At 47.6% G+C, this 17802-nt stretch overlaps 4 protein-coding genes and 1 pseudogene across 5 annotated transcripts; all 5 read left to right on the top strand.

Annotated features, from left to right (window-relative positions):
* Window positions 1–657: 657 nt before the first annotated feature.
* Window positions 658–1881, top strand: TEOVI_000105800:pseudogene (annotated as a pseudogene). Its single transcript has one exon. A coding segment is annotated over exon 1 (1224 nt).
* A 300-nt stretch (window positions 1882–2181) lies between these two features.
* TEOVI_000105700 (uncharacterized protein) lies at window positions 2182–5352 on the top strand (the record flags this gene model as incomplete). Its single annotated transcript, XM_067224357.1, has 1 exon — window positions 2182–5352. One exon carries the CDS (start codon window positions 2182–2184, stop codon window positions 5350–5352), a length of 3171 nt encoding a protein of 1056 aa, XP_067080458.1.
* Window positions 5353–5852: 500 nt separating this feature from the next.
* On the top strand, window positions 5853–6605 carry TEOVI_000105600 (RNA-binding protein 34, putative; the record flags this gene model as incomplete). The annotated part of the gene is made up of 1 exon (XM_067224356.1): window positions 5853–6605. One exon carries the CDS (start codon window positions 5853–5855, stop codon window positions 6603–6605), a length of 753 nt encoding a protein of 250 aa, XP_067080457.1.
* Window positions 6606–8255: 1650 nt separating this feature from the next.
* On the top strand, window positions 8256–11642 carry TEOVI_000105500 (phospholipid-transporting ATPase 1-like protein, putative; the record flags this gene model as incomplete). Its single annotated transcript, XM_067224355.1, has 1 exon — window positions 8256–11642. The coding sequence occupies one exon, from the start codon at window positions 8256–8258 to the stop codon at window positions 11640–11642; it is 3387 nt and encodes a 1128-aa protein (XP_067080456.1).
* A 3074-nt stretch (window positions 11643–14716) lies between these two features.
* Window positions 14717–17446, top strand: TEOVI_000105400 (ATPase family associated with various cellular activities (AAA), putative; the record flags this gene model as incomplete). Its single annotated transcript, XM_067224354.1, has 1 exon — window positions 14717–17446. The coding sequence occupies one exon, from the start codon at window positions 14717–14719 to the stop codon at window positions 17444–17446; it is 2730 nt and encodes a 909-aa protein (XP_067080455.1).
* Window positions 17447–17802: the final 356 nt, after the last annotated feature.

The raw sequence follows: 17802 nt of genomic DNA, 5'->3' as shown, positions 1-17802 counted from the left end.
TATATATATATATATATATATATATAGAAGAAAGCAAAAACAAAAAAAGGAGCGAGATATAATTCCTCTGCTAGGGTGTTGCACTGTTCGTGAGTTCCCTCTTTTGTTCTTTTTTTTTTTGTTGTTGTTGTGAAGGTTGAGGAGTCAATTTGTAGGGACCACACGTATTGTCTCAATCTTCCATCTTTCCTTTCCTTTCCTTTTTTGTGTGTGTTTTGTTCAGTATTTTATCTTTTTCCTTTTCACTCCACTGATTGCTCTTTTCTCTTTCCCTCTCTCTTGTAGTTGTTGTTTTGTCATATCAATGATAGATGAAAGGCAAGCTAATAGAAAACATAAAACATGGCAGTCGGTGATATCAATGAGGTAACCTCTTTGTAAAGTCGGATGTATTGTTTTGTTCCTGTGATTTGAATTATTATTTTCCTCAATGTCGGTTATATTATGAACATATGGGGGAGTGGAAGGTATACATAGGTGCAATTTGTGATGGTTTGTGTGAGAATATCACAAGCTTTCTAGCGGGTGCACTTCGTGGTCAGATGTTTTTTTTTCTTTTTCCTTGGGCTTCTTCACATCAACTGCAGGTGGTATTAGACGCTGCTGTTGAGATACTTGCGAGGATGCTGACGTGCAGAATTCCCCCAATAGCACAATATGTTGATTTGTTACTCTCTTCTATTCGACAGGTTTGTTTGTTTGTTTGTTTGTTTTTCCTTGTTCCCGGTTTCCTCATTTGTCTTTCCTTTTCCTATACTGCTTTTCATATCCGAAATTATATTTGAACTTTTGCTGGCTAATCCTGTGAAGCTTATGCACGAACAAATCCAGAAGCTCCTCTTAATGGGCCCTGCGAGGGCGGGAAAGACCAGCATGCGGAGTATAATCTTTGATAACTATTTACCTCGCGACACACTACGACTGGCAATAACAATATCGCATGAGGAAAGCCGTGTTCGGTTATTAAATAACATGTACGTGAACCTGTGGGACTGCGGCGGGCAACAGCAGTACGTAGCGGAATATTTGAATCGACAGAGAGAGTGCATATTTCGTAATGTTGGTGTGCTCTTATTTGTCTTTGATATCAGTAGCATGAGCCGCGAGGAGAGTGACGTGTTCGGGGGGAAAACTTCCGAACAGAACTTGAGAGATACGTTTCAGTACTTCCGTGAGGCAGTGCAGCATGTCCGTACGTACAGTCCACAGGCGAAGGTGTTTGTGCTACTGCACAAAATGGATGTCATTCAACAGAAGTTGCGTAGCAGCATTTTTGAGTCGCGGAAAAGGGAAATACTGAAGGAAGTTGAAAACGTTGGTGGTTCCGGTGGTGACGTTCAATTCTTTGCCACTAGTATATACGATGACACGCTATATCTTGCTTACAGCAACATTGTGAGATCGCTTATTCCGCATTGTGATGTTCTGACGAGGGCGATGGAGAAGTTGCTTGTGTCTTGTAACGCCTCTGAAGTTGCGCTGTACGAGCGCGGTACCTTTCTTTGTTTGACATACGTTAGCAAAATTGACGCTGCTGCCGCTGATAATGGGAGTTTGATAGCTGAAGACGATGGCAGTAACAGGGGTGATCGCTGTTCGGGAACTGAATCGCGAACGACTAAAGTTAGTGAGACAGTGAAGCATTTTAAGTTGAGCTGCATGAATAATGCAACAAGTCTGGAAGGATACCAGATGACAACGACCACGTTTACGGCACTCCTTCATCCGTTTACGAGCTGTACGTATGTTCTCATCTTCTCCGAAGACACTAGTGTTAATGTTGAGCTTCACAGAATTAACGTGCTAAGCGCCAGGTGGAATTTTGAGCAGTTTCTTCTCTCAGGAGATAGCATCGCTGAGGAAATGCGTAAAGTGTTGTAGACGCACAAGTACTGTTTCCTCTCTCTTCCTTCTGCACGGGTACGCTTGCGCGCTCTCTCAAAGGTTTCATTGAAATGCAGCGCAAGCTGTTATTGTTGTTGTTTTTCACACTTACCACTGTGCACATCTTTTTGCCAATTTCCTTTACCATGCTCTCTTACCCCCCACCCCCTCCTCCCTCCTTGGTGGCTCATGTGTCACTTTGTGTGTGAGCATAATGAATTTTACATTTCATTATTTCTGGTCTCTTCCGGTCACTATCTCAACAATTCCTTATTTTCAACTTCCTTAAGAAGGTAAATGTGCGGTGTGTCGGGGGTCGGTGGACATGACGTACCATTGCCTTCGCTCGTGACCTCCAGTGACAAGTGGCTTGTGTACGGCTGCGCTACCGACGCATTGGTTGTGTGTGCACTGAAGGATGAACTTCCCTCATCTTGTTCTTCTAACGCCGGTTCCACCGGAGGTGAGAGCGATTTTGTTCAAAATACATCTGTGGTATCGCTTCCCGCAGGTGAAGAGTTGTCTGTTGTTTGTATACATCCAGTAAAGGACCTTTTGTGCGTTGGGACTACGCTTAACGGCGTTTACCTGACGACGGCAGCGAACCCCAACTTTAGTGCCGGTGCAAAACTGTCCCTTCGATTCAGCGGTATTGTCAGCCACTGTGCGTGTTTTGTTAATGGAGTAGAAGAGGGACATGACATATTGGTGATGTCGTGTTTGTTGGAGGAGGCACTAGTGGAATGCCACAAACTGTTACTGTGGGACGTTTGTTCAAAAGCACTTCTTTGGCGGGGATGTACCGAAGCAATGGTTTCAATAACTGCTGTACCGGGAGTGGTTGGCTTTGCAAGCTGTTCGAGAAGGCACTTGCTAATGTGGTCTTTTCGTAACGGTGCCAGTAGTGCCTCTTCTTTAACTTCGACTGCCAACAGTGCTGTAGGGGCCGACGAAGACAGTGGTGGGACGATCACCGTTTTCAGTAAAACGTTCGCCGCTGTTGAGGAGCTGCATGATGTGGAGTATGTGTGCGTTGTCACTCCAGCCTCGTCGGCAGAGAAGTCGTTGACGGTTCTTACAACTAAGGGGTTCCTTGTCTCATTCAATCTCCATAGCGGTGAGCCACTCAAGTGGATGGACTGTAAAATTTCTTCAGTCACGTCAGCATACAGATGTGGAGGAGATATTGTGGTATGTGGCGGTCTTGTTCGTTTCTTCTCAGAGGACTGGGTGTTTCGTGGAAAGATCAGACCACCAGAGCACTCTCCTCATCCCGGGACACCCCATGCACCACATTCGACTGGTTTGACCTGCACAGGAGCTGCACCTTGTGGCGGTAACGCAATAGCTTTTTTCTTCACGGGAGGTGGTATCGTTAGATGCCGTATCGGGCGTTTGGGAGTTGAAGCAAAAATGTGTGACTCCGTAAGCACGTGCTCCAAGTTGACCTTTCATTGTGTGTACGAATATGTACCGATATCTCCGCATGATGCGCCTATTCAATTGTTGGCTCTGACGCCGGATGTGATATGCCTTCACTCGCGGCATCAGCTCCGATTGTATGGTACTCCTCTGTTGTTTAGTCGGGGCAACATGTCATTTGAGAGTACTTGCTGTGCGTATCATCGCGGTTTAGGCGTAATTGCGATGTATGAATCTTCTGCCCACCAAATAGTTGCTGTAACACCGGGGTTGGAAAGGGTGTTATGTCGTTTGGGTTTGGAGGTGCCACTCACAGCCCTGATCACCTTGGAAGATAACCAATTTGTAGGTTTGTCGGCCGCTAATACAATTATTTACCTTGAGGGACAGTGGGGGGAAGATATGCAGCACTTTTCCCTGCGGTTATTGCGAATACAACGTTTTGCGGAACTCAAGACGCCGTTCACGCATCTGGCATACTCAGCAGGTGTGTTGCATGTCGCCTCCTCCCGTGAGGTTGTTAACTTGCATACAGGGCACATTACTAGCTTCAACGATGATATCATTGCCCTAATTCCGGCCAGCGGCGGCGCATTGCTTGTAGTACACACTCACTCATGTATTTTCTTGAGTCCTAGCGGGGTGACACCTGTTGGTTTCCCGTTCCTTGAGGCCGACTTGCGTGGTGCTGCGTCGTCCCTGGGCAGAAGGTACGTGGCGCTCTACAATGAAGGAAATGTGCATGTTGTTGAACTAAGCAGCGGTAAGCGCGTCAAGCATATCAGCGCCCAACGTGGTGCGAGCGGGGCCTCCCCAACTACAATTAGATGTGTTGGATTCACAGCGGATGACAGCAGTATTGTGGTGTGTGATTCGAGAGGGGTTCTGGAGGTGCACGGCTTTGAGGGCACGGGGCTGATATCACCCGGTATTTATGGTGATGCCACTTCGGCAGACGACACAAATACGAATCGCTTTTCTAGAGAAAGCAGTTGTTCCAGCAGTAGGCGTGCAAAGCAGCTCGATGGGCCCACGAGCACTGAGTTGCAGAACCGCTTCAAAGATTTACATGGTTTCTACGAGGCGTCCCGACGCGTGGCAACGGAACGAAAAGCTTACAAACTGCCCGAGAGACATTCAAAGTTTGCAAGCAGCACTGGTGCCAACTCATCATCAGGACGATCTACTCCAAGCCCACCAACGTCGGCCAACAGGAGTAGTGGGAAAAACGCGTTCCGTGTCCAAGACGGGGATGAGGGTTTGCTGCCAACGCCCAAAAAGTCGCCGTATCCAGCCCGGCGCTGGAAAGCAGCTGATGTGCCGGCGAGCTTACTTAATGTTGGTGCTGGTGGAAACGAAATTCTTGTTTCAGCTTCTTTAGTTGAAGTTTCGGCATTGACTTCCATAGATTCAAAACATAACGATCTCAGTAGCGTGCTGGAAGGCGGAGCAGCCGCCTTATCGTGGGCAGTAAATGACATTCCACGCGACAGCGGAAAATGCAGGGTCCCGGACTCTCCCGCTTACGTTTTGCAGAGTCCTACACGGAAGGGAGAACCTTTGTTGAGCCCAATGAAAGTACCTGAGGACGACGTGGTAAACGTTGACTCGTTTGATCGCGTTGACCCGCGGCGGATCGAACGGCTACACTCACAGACTGCAGGGCACGATGACCCCACAGCGCTGCAGTGCCATCGTACAAATTCGTCTGACGGCATCGCGTCTCTGCGCGCAAGGTCGCTGGATATACGCGATGGGCTCAAAGAACTTGCTGATGCGTACGAGCGTCTCGGTGAAGAAGATGGGGATGATGTGGATGAGACGACCATGGAAGAAATGTTCTCCACTGTAAGTCGACTCTATACAAGATTGCAGTCTCGTCAAAGCCGCCGCTCGAATAGCAGCTGTAGTTTCGCGAGTGATCAGTCTTCGGCGTCGATCAACGCTATGCTCGCGAACCTACAGCTTCTGCAATGCCAAAATAGTCGTATAGAGGCCCAGAACCGCGAGATCCTGTCGAAACTTAGCTCTGCGAACGGTCGATAAAGTGGTCACCCGCACAAGTTCTTGTCAAAGTTCCAGTCCAAGGGATTCTGTTTTGTTTTTTTTTTGACCCCTCGACAGCATTTCGCGTTGTTCTGTTTCTCCAAAAGAAAAAAAAAGTGAAGAAAATCCCCTAAGACGTGGATTAGTCTTCTTAATAGTCCGGAAAACGCCACCTAAATCATAGCAAATGGTCGCGAAGCAATCTGAATGAGGCGTGCTCTGTTCGGTATATTCATTTTCATGGGGATGTTGAGGGGCGTACATGTTGTTGTTCCTTTGAGTTGTTGCTGCTGCTCGAGGTGGCATCTGCGGCCTTCGCGCCCATCACGCGGCACCTTTAGTGTATAGGTGTCGTTATTTCGTTACTTGGGGAAGTGGTGCAAATAAACTACCTGCTTGCTTATCCCTACATTTCTACCCCTTTCCACCCCACATGCACACATTTTATGTATTTGCACTTTTACTGACCTCACGGGCACATCAATTACTCAAGGTGACACATGTCCAAGTTATTTATATCTAAACTTCCAAAAACGGTCTCCGCGGAGGAAGTGAAAGAGTTTCTTGAGAACCTCATGCCGGAAGCTACGCGCATCCAACTACTACTCGGCTCTCAGCACCACGAGCATAAGGGGTACGCCTACGCGCATTTTGCAGGGGAGGAGGCAGCCACAGAGGCATTACAACGTCTTTGTGGTGATGAGCCACCATCCCTGCACGGCGTGGCGATTACGGCAAAGCGCGCCAGTCGTGTCTCAGACGCGGTGGAAAGCGACGTGACGCCATTGCCGGCGGCGTTGGCACATTTTAGCCACTCGCAATGCGTAACGGTTGCACCCCCTTCACTCGTGGATGAACTTAATGGTGTTGTGGCTCGTTGTAGTGTAAACGACAATTTGGAGGCGGTAGCGTTTGCTACGGGGGCGGAAGCTGCGGCATGTGTGGCATCGAGTGGAGGACGGGTGGTGAAATGTACGCCTCCGCGGCTACCGGAGTTACTCGCCTCTCGTGAAGCAACAAAGCGAAGGCGCGAGGAGCCACCGGTAGTGAAGTCAGGTGAGGCAGCAACGGAGGGAAGCGCCGGGGATATCGTGACCGCTTACGAGCGACTCGGTTACACCGCGTTATCGCCTTCGCAGTTGCTTCAGCTTGTGGAAGATTTTTTAGAGGGCCGTGGACGAGTCGCGGTTCAAGACCGTGAGGGACATGTGGCGTTGCTAAATCTCCCAGCGTATATTTCTGCGCTGGAGTAAAGTTTGCCGACGGTAAATGAAGGCGAAGAGGACGAAGCGCGGGGTCCTAATTTGTTTGTTTGTTTTCCCCGATATCTCCGTTCCGTGTTGGAATTAACAAAAGAAAAATATGGCACCATGTGTGTACGCACTGCCTTTTAGATGGGGGGAGGTGGGTTGTGTGAGATGAGGTTATGGTTAGGGTTAGGGTTGCGTTTTGTTAAAACCCTTTTACTCTTTCCTTCTCCCAACCTCACTTTCTTCCTCTTTTAGGTCAGGTGTAGTTCCGTTACGATCTGCATGTTTTGCGTCCTTTTTCTCCTGTGCTATGCGCTCGCTGTTTATTTGTTTTGTTCATAATTTGCATGAAACATTCTCTTCCTCTCCTCTCCTCTCTCTCTCTCTTCTCACTTCTCATTTCTGCACCACTTCGTCTTGCACATTTTGTGCTCTCTAGCGCTACTGGAACACTTACGCTCCACAAGACACAGGTTAAAGTCCTTCCTCACAGAAATTAGGGAGAGAAGATTATAAGGAAAAAATTTAAGTGGGAACGAAGTATTTGGAAGGCTTTTTTCTTTTTTTTTTGGGGGGGAGTGGGAAATTTGTTTAGTTTGCGATCCGTGCTGGTGGTTAACTTGGGAGCAGATACGATACGTACTGCAGAGCACATATCTTATATATTTTATTTAAAAACATAGGTTTGCACTATACACAAACCAAGAAGGCTTTGTCTTTTTCTTTTGAGGCTCGTATTCATCGCTCTTAGATCACCTTTTTGACGTTGCGGGAAGTTCTCTGTGCGACTTCACGTGCGGATAGTGCCCAAAAAAGGCAAAAAAGAAAAAGTCTACAACTTCCCCTTAATCATAGTCTGCAGGTGACAAGGGGCTGTATATATTTGTTCCCGTTGGTGATCACTGGGGCCGAAAGGGGGAAGGGAGAAAAGAAGCGGAAGCAGCTGCCGTACGCAAAAGGGAGGTAACGTCTGCAAAGTTACATAAATAGTAGTTTTATTGTGTACATATATACATTTATCTACATATCTGCAGCCAAAAGCATTTTGGCTACCTTTTTTTTTGTTTCTGGAGAGTCCATCGGCGTCACGTTCGTACGTAGGAGACGAAGGGACAGAGCCTTTTTAAAAAAAAATTTATTTGTTTGTTGGTCGTTCTTGTTAGGAGGCGCACAGGAGGGTGGTGGGGCTGCCAAAAGAACTGAAGGCCAGAGGCAAGGGGAGTCGGAATTTGTCTTTAATCCGTGAAAAAAAGTAAACAAGCAATACAGAACGTAAGGGAACCGCTGGAGGAGCACCACGGTATAAGAAGGTGTTGGACTGAAGAGGTGGCGAAAAAAAAAAAGGGATTAGAGAACCAGAAGGAAACAGGAATTAAGATAAAATAAGGCTCATTCACTGGAACAGGGTGTAGATCTCACACACCCCTGTTTCACTGCACTCTAGTGGAACGTAGAGCGAGGGTTCAACTAAGTACAAAAAGAAACATCAACGGAAGAGAAGATAATTTATACGTCAGTGGAACGTTGTAAACAAGCACGGGAAGGGGTGGGAAGAAGAAAGGAAAATCACCTGCAAGGAGCGACCCCGGAAAGGAAGAGAGTGCGTGAAAAGATCAAGGAAGGAAAGAGGAACAGCAAAGTGGAACATCAGACATGGCGGAAGACGCTGCACCCGACACATCGCACCAGAGTAGCAACACCAGCGATGAAGGAGGTGCAAAATCGGAGGTTATAGTACACATGAATAACCGTGAGGCTAACGAAGAGTACGGCTATCCCAATAATTTCATCAAAACATCGCATTACACCGCACTCAGCTTCCTGCCATTGGGGCTTATCGCACAATTTATGCGCGTCAGTAATTTTTACTTCCTCGTATGCATGTGCCTCACTCTGATTCCGGGCCTCTCTCCGGTGAACCCTGTGACAGCCATCCTACCCCTTTTATTCGTCATTGGTGTTTCACTGGCGAAGGAGGGCGTGGAGGAGTTTCGCCGCCACACCGCCGACCGCTTGGCGAATTCCGTTGAGGTTGACGTATTAATAAACGGAGTGATGCAGCGGGTTCCGAGTCGTGACATCCGCGTGGGTGATATCGTCCGTGTGAGCAACGGTGAGGAGGTGCGAGCAGATCTTCTCTGCTTGTCCACCTCGGATGAAGAAGATCAGGTATATATTGATATGTGTAATCTCGACGGAGAGACCAGTCTCAAAAACCGAAAGCCACATGAACATACGGCGTCCCTACGCACTCCAGAGCAATTGCAGGAGGCGCAAGTGAAGATTGTTACCACCCAGCCGGATGCCGAGCTTCATTCCTGGAGTGGTTGCATTGAAAGTAACGGTGAAGCATTCGCTGTGGATATTGGAAACTTTTTGTGTCGAGGTTCTGTCTTGCGGAAGACCGACTGGGTTTGGGGTGTTGTCGTTTATGCCGGTGTAGATACTAAAATGTTCCGTAACCTGAAGGGGCATCCGATGAAGATGTCCGATCTCGACCGTAGGTTGAATGTAATGATTGTGGCGCTGCTACTGTTCAAATGCGTAGTGCTCGCAACGCTGGCGTTCCTTCTGGTTTGGTGGAACCGGAACAATAAGGAACATATATGGTACCTACACTGGTACATGAACCAGTACGGCTCGACGGTGCTATTGTTGCGCTCCTTTGTGACGATATTTCTGTTGCTCTCTTACTTTATCCCGATTTCGCTATTCGTGACCATCGAGGTTTGCAAGGTGATCCAGGCGTACTGGATGGTTGCCGACGGCAAAATGACGGACGTGGTGAATGGACGTTTGTGTCGCTGCAGGCCCAACACTTCAAACCTAAATGAACAACTCGCGATGGTGCGCTTCATTTTCACAGACAAGACGGGTACCCTAACGGAGAATGTGATGAAGTTTAAACAAGGTGATTTTCAGGGGTTTCGCCTTGATTCTGCGTGTGGAACCAAACCCACAGACCTCCTTGACCGCTGCAATCCAGCGCGTGAGGCTGCGTATGAGTACTTCCTTTCGATTGCTTTATGTAATACCGTTCAGCCAACCGAGGACCCCAATGCAGAAGGGGGTATCAGCTACGATGGCACCTCCCCGGATGAGGTGGCACTCGTCAGCATGGCTGCGGAACACGGGTTCCGCCTGAAGAAGCGCACAACACGTGAAATGGTGCTAGACATTGAAGGTGTGGAACATGAATATAGGATACTTGCCACCCTTGAGTTCACACCGGAGCGGAAGATGATGAGCATAATTGTGCGGGATAACGTTAGCCATCACATTGTGCTCTTCACGAAGGGTGCCGATTCCTCTCTACTTCCAAGGACTTGCACCAACCGGCAAGCACAGAACTATGTGCAAAAGCTAAGAGGCACACTGCAGGATATGAGTGTCTGTGGTTTACGCACACTTGTTATTGGAAGGCGGTTTCTTCTTCCGGAGGAGTACAAAAATTGGGAGGATTCGTACAAAACTGCTTCAAGGACTCTCATTGATCGTAGCGCGGCCCTGGATGATGTTTGTATGCGGATCGAGGGTGACCTGTGGCCAGTAGGGGCGACAGCCATCGAGGACAAGCTTCAGCAGGAGGTTCCTGAGACCATCTCCTTTTTTCTGGAAGCTGGTGTGGTTATATGGATGCTTACTGGAGATAAACGTGAAACTGCCGTTACGGTTGCGGCCACTGCAAAATTGTGCGATCCGCAGAAAGACTCCATCATACACATAGACATTGGGTCGTTTGATCCGAAGAGTGCCGAGGCGATCAGAAAGGTGGACTCTGACTTGAGCAAAGTGAGGCGGACACTGGAGAGCGGGGGCGAGAACGGCTCGAAATGCACTATTGTTATTGATGGTCTCGCACTTGGGGTTGCAATGAGCGAACACTTTTTAACCTTTCTGGATCTTTCCATGAGGGTCAATTCAGCCGTTTGCTGCCGACTTACCCCTTTGCAAAAGGCAGAAGTTGTACGCATGTTTCAGGGATCGACAGGGTTAACCGCCATTGCAATTGGTGATGGTGCCAACGATGTTTCAATGATTCAGGAGGGGCGTGTTGGTGTTGGTATTATTGGGCTTGAGGGATCGCAGGCGGCCCTCTCAGCAGATTATGCTATACCCCGATTTAGGCACCTGCGTCGGCTTTGTGCTGTCCATGGTCGATACTCACTCGTTCGTAACTCGGGTTGTATTATGATTAGCTTTTATAAGAACGCGGTCCTCGGTATGATGATGATTTTGTTCTGCTTCCATTCAGCGTTTTCAGGTGGAACACTGTTCGACGGGTGGCTGTTGACATTCTTCAACATTCTTCTGACGAGCATCCCACCCTTCTTCCTCGGCGTGTTTGACAAGGACCTTCCAGAGGATGCGCTCCTACGCCGCCCGCATCTTTTCACTCAACTCTCTCACGGGTTGTACTTCGACGTGATGACAACAGTGAGGTGGTTCGGGGAAGCGTTAATCCACGGTACATTAATATTCTACCTCTTTTACTTGACTATCAGGAATCTCGACTGGAGCACGCACAACATATCAATGATTGAGCTGGGGACCATGCAAATTTTTATCGTTGTTTTAGTTGTGCTCGTTCGGTGTGGCCTCGCTGTCCGCTGCTGGCGCTCGCTACAGTTGTTGGGCCTATTGGCTTCTCTTGCGATTACCCTTGCTCTGACGCTCACTTACTCCTCCTTCAAAAGTGTGGGAGGCAGCTCCATTTATTGGCAGATGTTTGACTTGGCTTTAGGGCCAAAGTTCTGGTTGTATATGCTGCTCGTGCTGGGATCTCTCATAATGATTAATCTTTCCGTATTATATTTCCAGAAGAGGCGCTACCCCACGTTGCGTGATACCGCTGATGAGGAAAATAGGGTAATGTGTCGTGGGTCGTTGTTGGATGAAAACGTGTCTCAAGGGGATAAAGCGGGTTATGTGACATTTGGAGTCGAGAGTACCCAAAGTAGCGACAGAGAAGACAAGAGTATTGACATTCAGGACATGCGAAGGAGGGAAATCGAAGCCGGGGATACGCTTCATGGGTAGCGTTGAACACAGTCCCTGACTCTCTTCGCTACCCTCTGTGTTATTTATTGCTTTAAATGTCGGTTGATGTTACGAATTTGCTTCTTGATGTGTCGTAGAGCCAGTTTGACTAAAGGTTTGTTGCGGGATGAATTGTGCGGTTATGCGTGTGGTGGAGAGTGGGGAAGTGGAAGGACGATCGAATTGGCAATTATCAATAGAGGGAAGTGAAAGCATGGAACTGGAAGAATATATAGGTGGAAACGGTTATGTACAAGAGGAAAATAAAGTTTGAAACTCCCCGTAAATGCAGGGAGCGGAAGTATGTGTAATGGAAAGAGGGGAAAAAGCTGCCGAAACATAGGCCGTAAGAAACAATGCTTGTTTTGGATCGGGTACGGGGGAAGGAAGAAACAGGTGAATTTCTTCATACCGTGAGGTGGATGTTGTTGACATTTGCTTGGAAACTATTGAGAAAAACGTTTGTGACGGCTGCCAGTTTGCGCGAGGGATGAGTAGAAGTTGCGTATGCCTGTGCAGTGGTGTGTGTGTGTGTGTTGGTAGGGAGGAGGGTTGTAACGAAAAGGAAATAAAGAGTGCTGTGAAGCGCTCTAACTGTAAACTTGCATGCGTGTATTTGCATTCCAATTGCCTGGTGCTTCGTCAAGGCGGCGGTTGCCCTGTTAGCCACGCGCATTTTTCACTTGGACGCTTCCTTCGTTTCCCCTGCTGTTGTGCCTCTTCTGCATTTCGAGGGTGCCGTTTTCCCTTCCATTTGAGGAAAGGTTGGAAACCATAACATTGAATAATGAGGGAGACAAACATGACTGCCAAGCACACGCGTGCATACACATACACGTACATACACATACGGCTTTCCATCCATGTTTCTCGCACCTCTTTTTCTTTGTAACGGTAGTTTTTTCTTTTTATTTTTCATTGCCCTTCTCCTCTTGTTTATGTCCACTATTATAATATTCAGTGTGAAGGTTTGCCGCATTGATTAATGCGCTGTCAAAATAACCAACCACATACTGCTGTGTCCCACTTTAGCGTGGGCATCTTTCTTTGCCTGTGTTCCGGCTCCTTCCCTACTTTTCGTTTATTGGGTTTACAATTGTGTATTTGTGAAACTCCCCGTCCCCTCCCCTATACGCGAAATTAAAGGGGGAGGGAAAGCCCCAACGTGTGCGTTAAGTTCCTCCGTGTTGTTGAGGGTCAGTTGTTGAAAATTTGAGCTCAGCAGATGTATTTTTTTTTTGGTTTGGTTTCTTCATTATTTTGCTGCAGAAGTTCCTCTTGTCTAGATCCAAGGTGACGTGCTCAGAAGGAGAAGCATCCATCAAAACGAGGACTAAGAAAGTGGAAAGAGGCGGTGGCAGTTGTCCTTCTGTCTTTTGTCTTTTTTCTTTTTTTTTTATGGGGGAGGTGGGGGTTGTTTCCTCAGGAACGCCGTATGGTGAGAGAGTAAAATGAAAAAAAAAGAAAGAGGGATGTAATTCGTTCCCTGCATATTGTATATTATCAAGCACATTGGCTCCCTCCGCTGTTGTTCTCAGCAACGTTTGCGTTCATGTTTGGAAACCCCCACCCGTGTATGAAAAATACAAAATTTTATATTTATGCTACCAAACTTGTTTTTCCATGTTGTCTTCTCCCAGACTATTGGTTATGGTTTTGGTTATTAGGTTGAAGCTTTTGTGTGTGTGTGTGTGTGTTGTCTCGTACCCTTGTGACGACTTAAAAGTTTTCCACTTCGCGTTACTTTGAGAGCAGAGAGATGGATTTTAGGGCGGTTGAAGGGGAAAAAAAATGGGCAGCGGTCCGTTATTAATCGACAGTGGGAGTAAAACCTGGTGTTTTCTTGCGGTGCATGTTTTGCCCGGTTCCCGTTCCCGTAACGCAGTTTTGCAATCTGGTTTTATTCTTAAACCTCGAATCCTTTCTTCTTGTTGTTATTGTTGTTGTTGTTTTTTCTACTTACTTGTTTTACTTTTACTTCATGCTCTTTACCTCTCTTGCTTGGTGGTCGCCGATCCCTCCCTTTTTCTTTCGTTTTTGCTTTACCTTGGTTGTAGGTTTGGTCACTTAACTCCCTAATAGAGGTTCATTTTCCCTTTTCTTTTTCTTACGTTTTTCTCTTTCCATAAAATGTTTTTGTTCCTTTTACGATCATTTTTGATGTTTTTTCACTACTCCCTAACCTCTATAAAACATAAATAGGCTTTATCAAATGAGAAACCATTTGCTTTTGTTATCTCTTGCTGATAAGTGACAATCTGCGGGGTGCGCACAGGATAGAAGTGGATACGTCAGATGGGCGCATATGTGTGTGATACTTGAAATAAGAACCCTGTGAGTTATTGTTTCCCTCACTCCGTCCTGTTGTAGAAGGAAAAAAATGAAAAGGGGATACTCCTCTTCTGTGTGTGGTGTTTTCTTTTTTTTTTTTCATCTTGCTTTTCTTTTCTTTTTTCTTTTCTTCAATTGGTCGAATGTGCTTAGACGATCTGCTGATGTTGCTGTTGTAGTTCCTCCCTCCCTCCCTGTCGTTCCTCTTTTTTTTTTTAGTTGCTGTGCCCCTCCCTCTCAATAGTGGTATTGTTTCTACTTTGTACTAAATTGTGCGCAGCATATGGGCACGACACATGTACGGATACTGAATATACTTATGCCCTGCGGTGAGGTTATGATGTATTACATGTTTTGAAAATATACACACCTCGTGTAATATATGTGTGACCTCTTACGATGTGATTGAGAAGATACAAGCTCATATTTGACCGTGCGCATGCGCGTTTTGTTGCTCATCAATATCATTTGCATCGACTTGTGCGGAAATATCTCACCTTATATGCTTGTGCCTCTTTTTCCTTTCTCCCAATTTCTCAATTGTGAGTATTTTTTACGGCAAGTACTGGTGCCACCATATAAGGAACCATCGAGTACGCTGACGTCAGCGTGTGAAAGATAGGGGAAATAGACAAGATATTTAGAACGAAAGAAAAAAAAGGGAGAGAAGCAAAAAAAAAATCTGAAGGTCAGGGTTCGCAGGTGTTCGTGTCACCTGAAAGTTTCACCGCGTTGTTGGAGATATGTCTTCGTTGACATGTGAGGAGCTCTACAGACGAGCTTTGGACGATCTGACGGCAATATGGAGGGAAGATGTGAATGTTTCCAAGATGAAGGTGATGCCTACTGGAAGGCAGCGTTATGACCAACTTCTGCTCTGTTGGGCCTCGCTTTACGTTCAGTACCTGCGGACGGGGCGGCGGCTGGTGATCGTTCACGACGCACAGTTACAACCACAGAAGAGGTACGACGTGCGCACAGTACTTGATGCATGTATGGCTCGAATGCTAGAACTTCGGGCTTTGTTATCCACAAACTGTGGTGAGTTTGTCAAACTTGATGAGTGTATTTTAGACTTGAAAATGACGCCGGATGAACTCGAAGTGCCTATCCCCCGTTACTTTGTGGAAGACAATGCTTCAGTTATGCAGGAGAGGCGGCGGCAGATCGCTTCGCTTCAACAGTACTACAAGGAAACGGAGCCGGACGCTCCCGTTACAAAGGCGCTAACAGCATCGAGTGTTCCCCCTCAGAAAAAAAGTACTGAAGCTGCGGCAGGGAATGTCATGTCGATGGATGAGGCCCTTATGCTACTAAAGATTAATGAACGTGGGCGGCAAGCGCGAGAACGGGCCAAATTTCAACTTTCCATGTATGCCCAGAAGCGGCACTCGGTGGAGCTTGCCAGTGTTTACAATCACCCGACGGGGAGGGAAAGAGCCGCTACAGTTCTGCAAAGTGCTGTGCAAGCTTACCTGACCCGAAAGCACATCTTTTCTGACCACCAGGAGGAACTCCAACTTCTTGGAATGGCTCCCTCCGCTGATAGCACAAACAGGGAGGAAGCGGTACAGGCAGAGGCCCGTCTAGATGAGCAGAAGGCACGGCAACGTATGAACGAGGCGAACTTCAGGCAGAAGACCTTAGAGATCGAGAGCCGCATCAAGACGGAGGAGGGACCAAGGACAATGGAGTTGATGCTGAACGAAGCACTTACTCGTATGGCTTACGCTCGGATGGAAGGCAAGGATGACCAGGGAATGCTGCAAGCTGCAGATGTTAGCGGCAGCCGTAGACTCGCAGATTCTTCTAACCAAGCTGGAAGTTTGGCTCCCATCATTACTGACTCGTTCCGGTCCCCGGCGCCCAATATATCTGGTACATTCCCCTCTGCCGGAGGCACGGGAAACGATGCTCGCAATGCCATGCGAAGAACTGGAAGTGTCTCAGCTCGACGGAGGGGCGAGGAGGATGAAACCGTTCCCGCTATGCCTCCTAGTGTTCTGTGGGAAACCATCAGGGCTGAGGACGAGCGCTACAGCTCATTGTGGAAACCTCGGTTTGAACAAACATATGTTAGAGAGGTAGATTTAGAGCAATCTGCGGACCTGGTCCTGCTTCGACAGCAACTACTGGAAGGGCCTCGTGGAGTCATGGAAGAACTGCGACATGTTGTTGACGAACTTATCTTGATGGAGGTGGAAAATCTGAAGAAGCGCCTGGAGCAGGAGCGACGCAGTGGCAAAAGGAAGGGAGCAAAGAAAAAGAAAGGTCCCCGAAAGCCACGCGCACCAAAGTTGAAGGATCCGACGAAGGGCTCAACGGTAGAAACACTCATGAATACTGCAGTGCACCAGAATGTATTGAAATTACCTGACTCGGAGGTAGTCTTGAGTGGTTACTTGGGGTGTGTTGCTGTGCACGAGTCTCCACTAGACGCTCTACTCCGCGCTCAGAAGCCGGACGACGACATGAGGAAGAAGTGGCAGAGAATCCTCAACAACTGGGATGCTAACGTGGAGAAAGTAATGAAAATGAAGAAAGATGCTTTTCAAAAGGTCTTCGACAAATACCTACAGCAGTCTACATGGCTTGCTGAGCCCACAGCGGCTCACGTCCGGCAGTCGGTAACTGAGTATGCGATACTACCACTTGGCTCCCAGGTTATCCATGACTTAGCGCCTAGTAGTAAAACGTTGCTACTCTACGGTTTTCATGGGACTGGAAAGACCCACCTGGTGCACGCCGTTTGTAACCATAGCGGCGCGAACTTCTTTGATTTGTCACCAGCTAACTTTGAGACAGACACGGGTTTAGCGGGTATCATTCAAACCGTATTTTACCTCGCGAAGGTGATGGCTCCGTCAGTCATTTACATTGACAACGTCGAAAAGCTGTTTTTGCGTAAAAAGAGAAAAGGACCAAAGGATCCACTTATGAAACGCGGCAGAAAAATGAAGAAAGAGGTACTTAAGGGCATTGCTAGCATTTCGCCAACTGATCGGGTTATAGTCATTGGTTGTACTTGTGCACCATACGATGCGGAGTTTAATGCAATGGTAAACAATTTTGCCCACATGGTGTACTGTGGTTGCCCAGACTATGCCTCACGTGTTGTTGTTCTGCAGGAATTAGCGGGTAGTCACACTGGTGATGTCTGGTCACTCAAGCCGGAGCACTATCACGAGTTGGCGCTCCTCACAGAAGGATTCACATGCGGCGATATAAGTGCAGTGTTTGAGGAAGTGCTCACCAAACGCCGCCTAAGGCGCATAGAACAGAGGCCACTTACGGCTGACGACTTTCTTTCCGCCGTTGCTCGTGCGAAACCGCCATCTGTAGAAGATCGAGCGCTGATGAAAGAATTTACTGCGCGTCTTCCATTACATTTACGTCGTGTTAACCCCATTGCAGATATCCCTCTGCCAGAGAAGGAAACAGCGGCTAAGAAGAGACCCAAGAAGAAGGAATAAAGCCCGGAATGTTCCTCACAATTGGAAGCAGAAAGTTCTTTGTGTTTGGGATTGCGGGGGTCGAAGAAAGTGGGGGGAGAGGGAAAACGAAAAAAAAGTCACATGACTCTGTGGGTATTAGAAGCGGTTTTGTAACGTCGACGACGTGAGGGAGCGGCGCGCATATTGCTCACTCATGTACATTATGAAAGAGGATAAATAGTTGTCTCACCTGGATGTATGAAGCATGTGCCACCTTCCCTTCTCCTATACCGAGGTGACTTTCTCTGTTTCTTGTATGTTTTTGCACATCAACAGTGCGTCTATGTACGTAAACACACTCATTGAGGAAGAGAGGGGGAGGGGGAGGGGGCGGC

This window comes from Trypanosoma equiperdum, assembly GCF_001457755.1.
Source record: "Trypanosoma equiperdum strain OVI genome assembly, contig: ctg_275, whole genome shotgun sequence".
NCBI lineage: Eukaryota > Euglenozoa > Kinetoplastea > Trypanosomatida > Trypanosomatidae > Trypanosoma > Trypanosoma equiperdum.
This window is presented reverse-complemented; position numbering and strand designations above follow the sequence as displayed.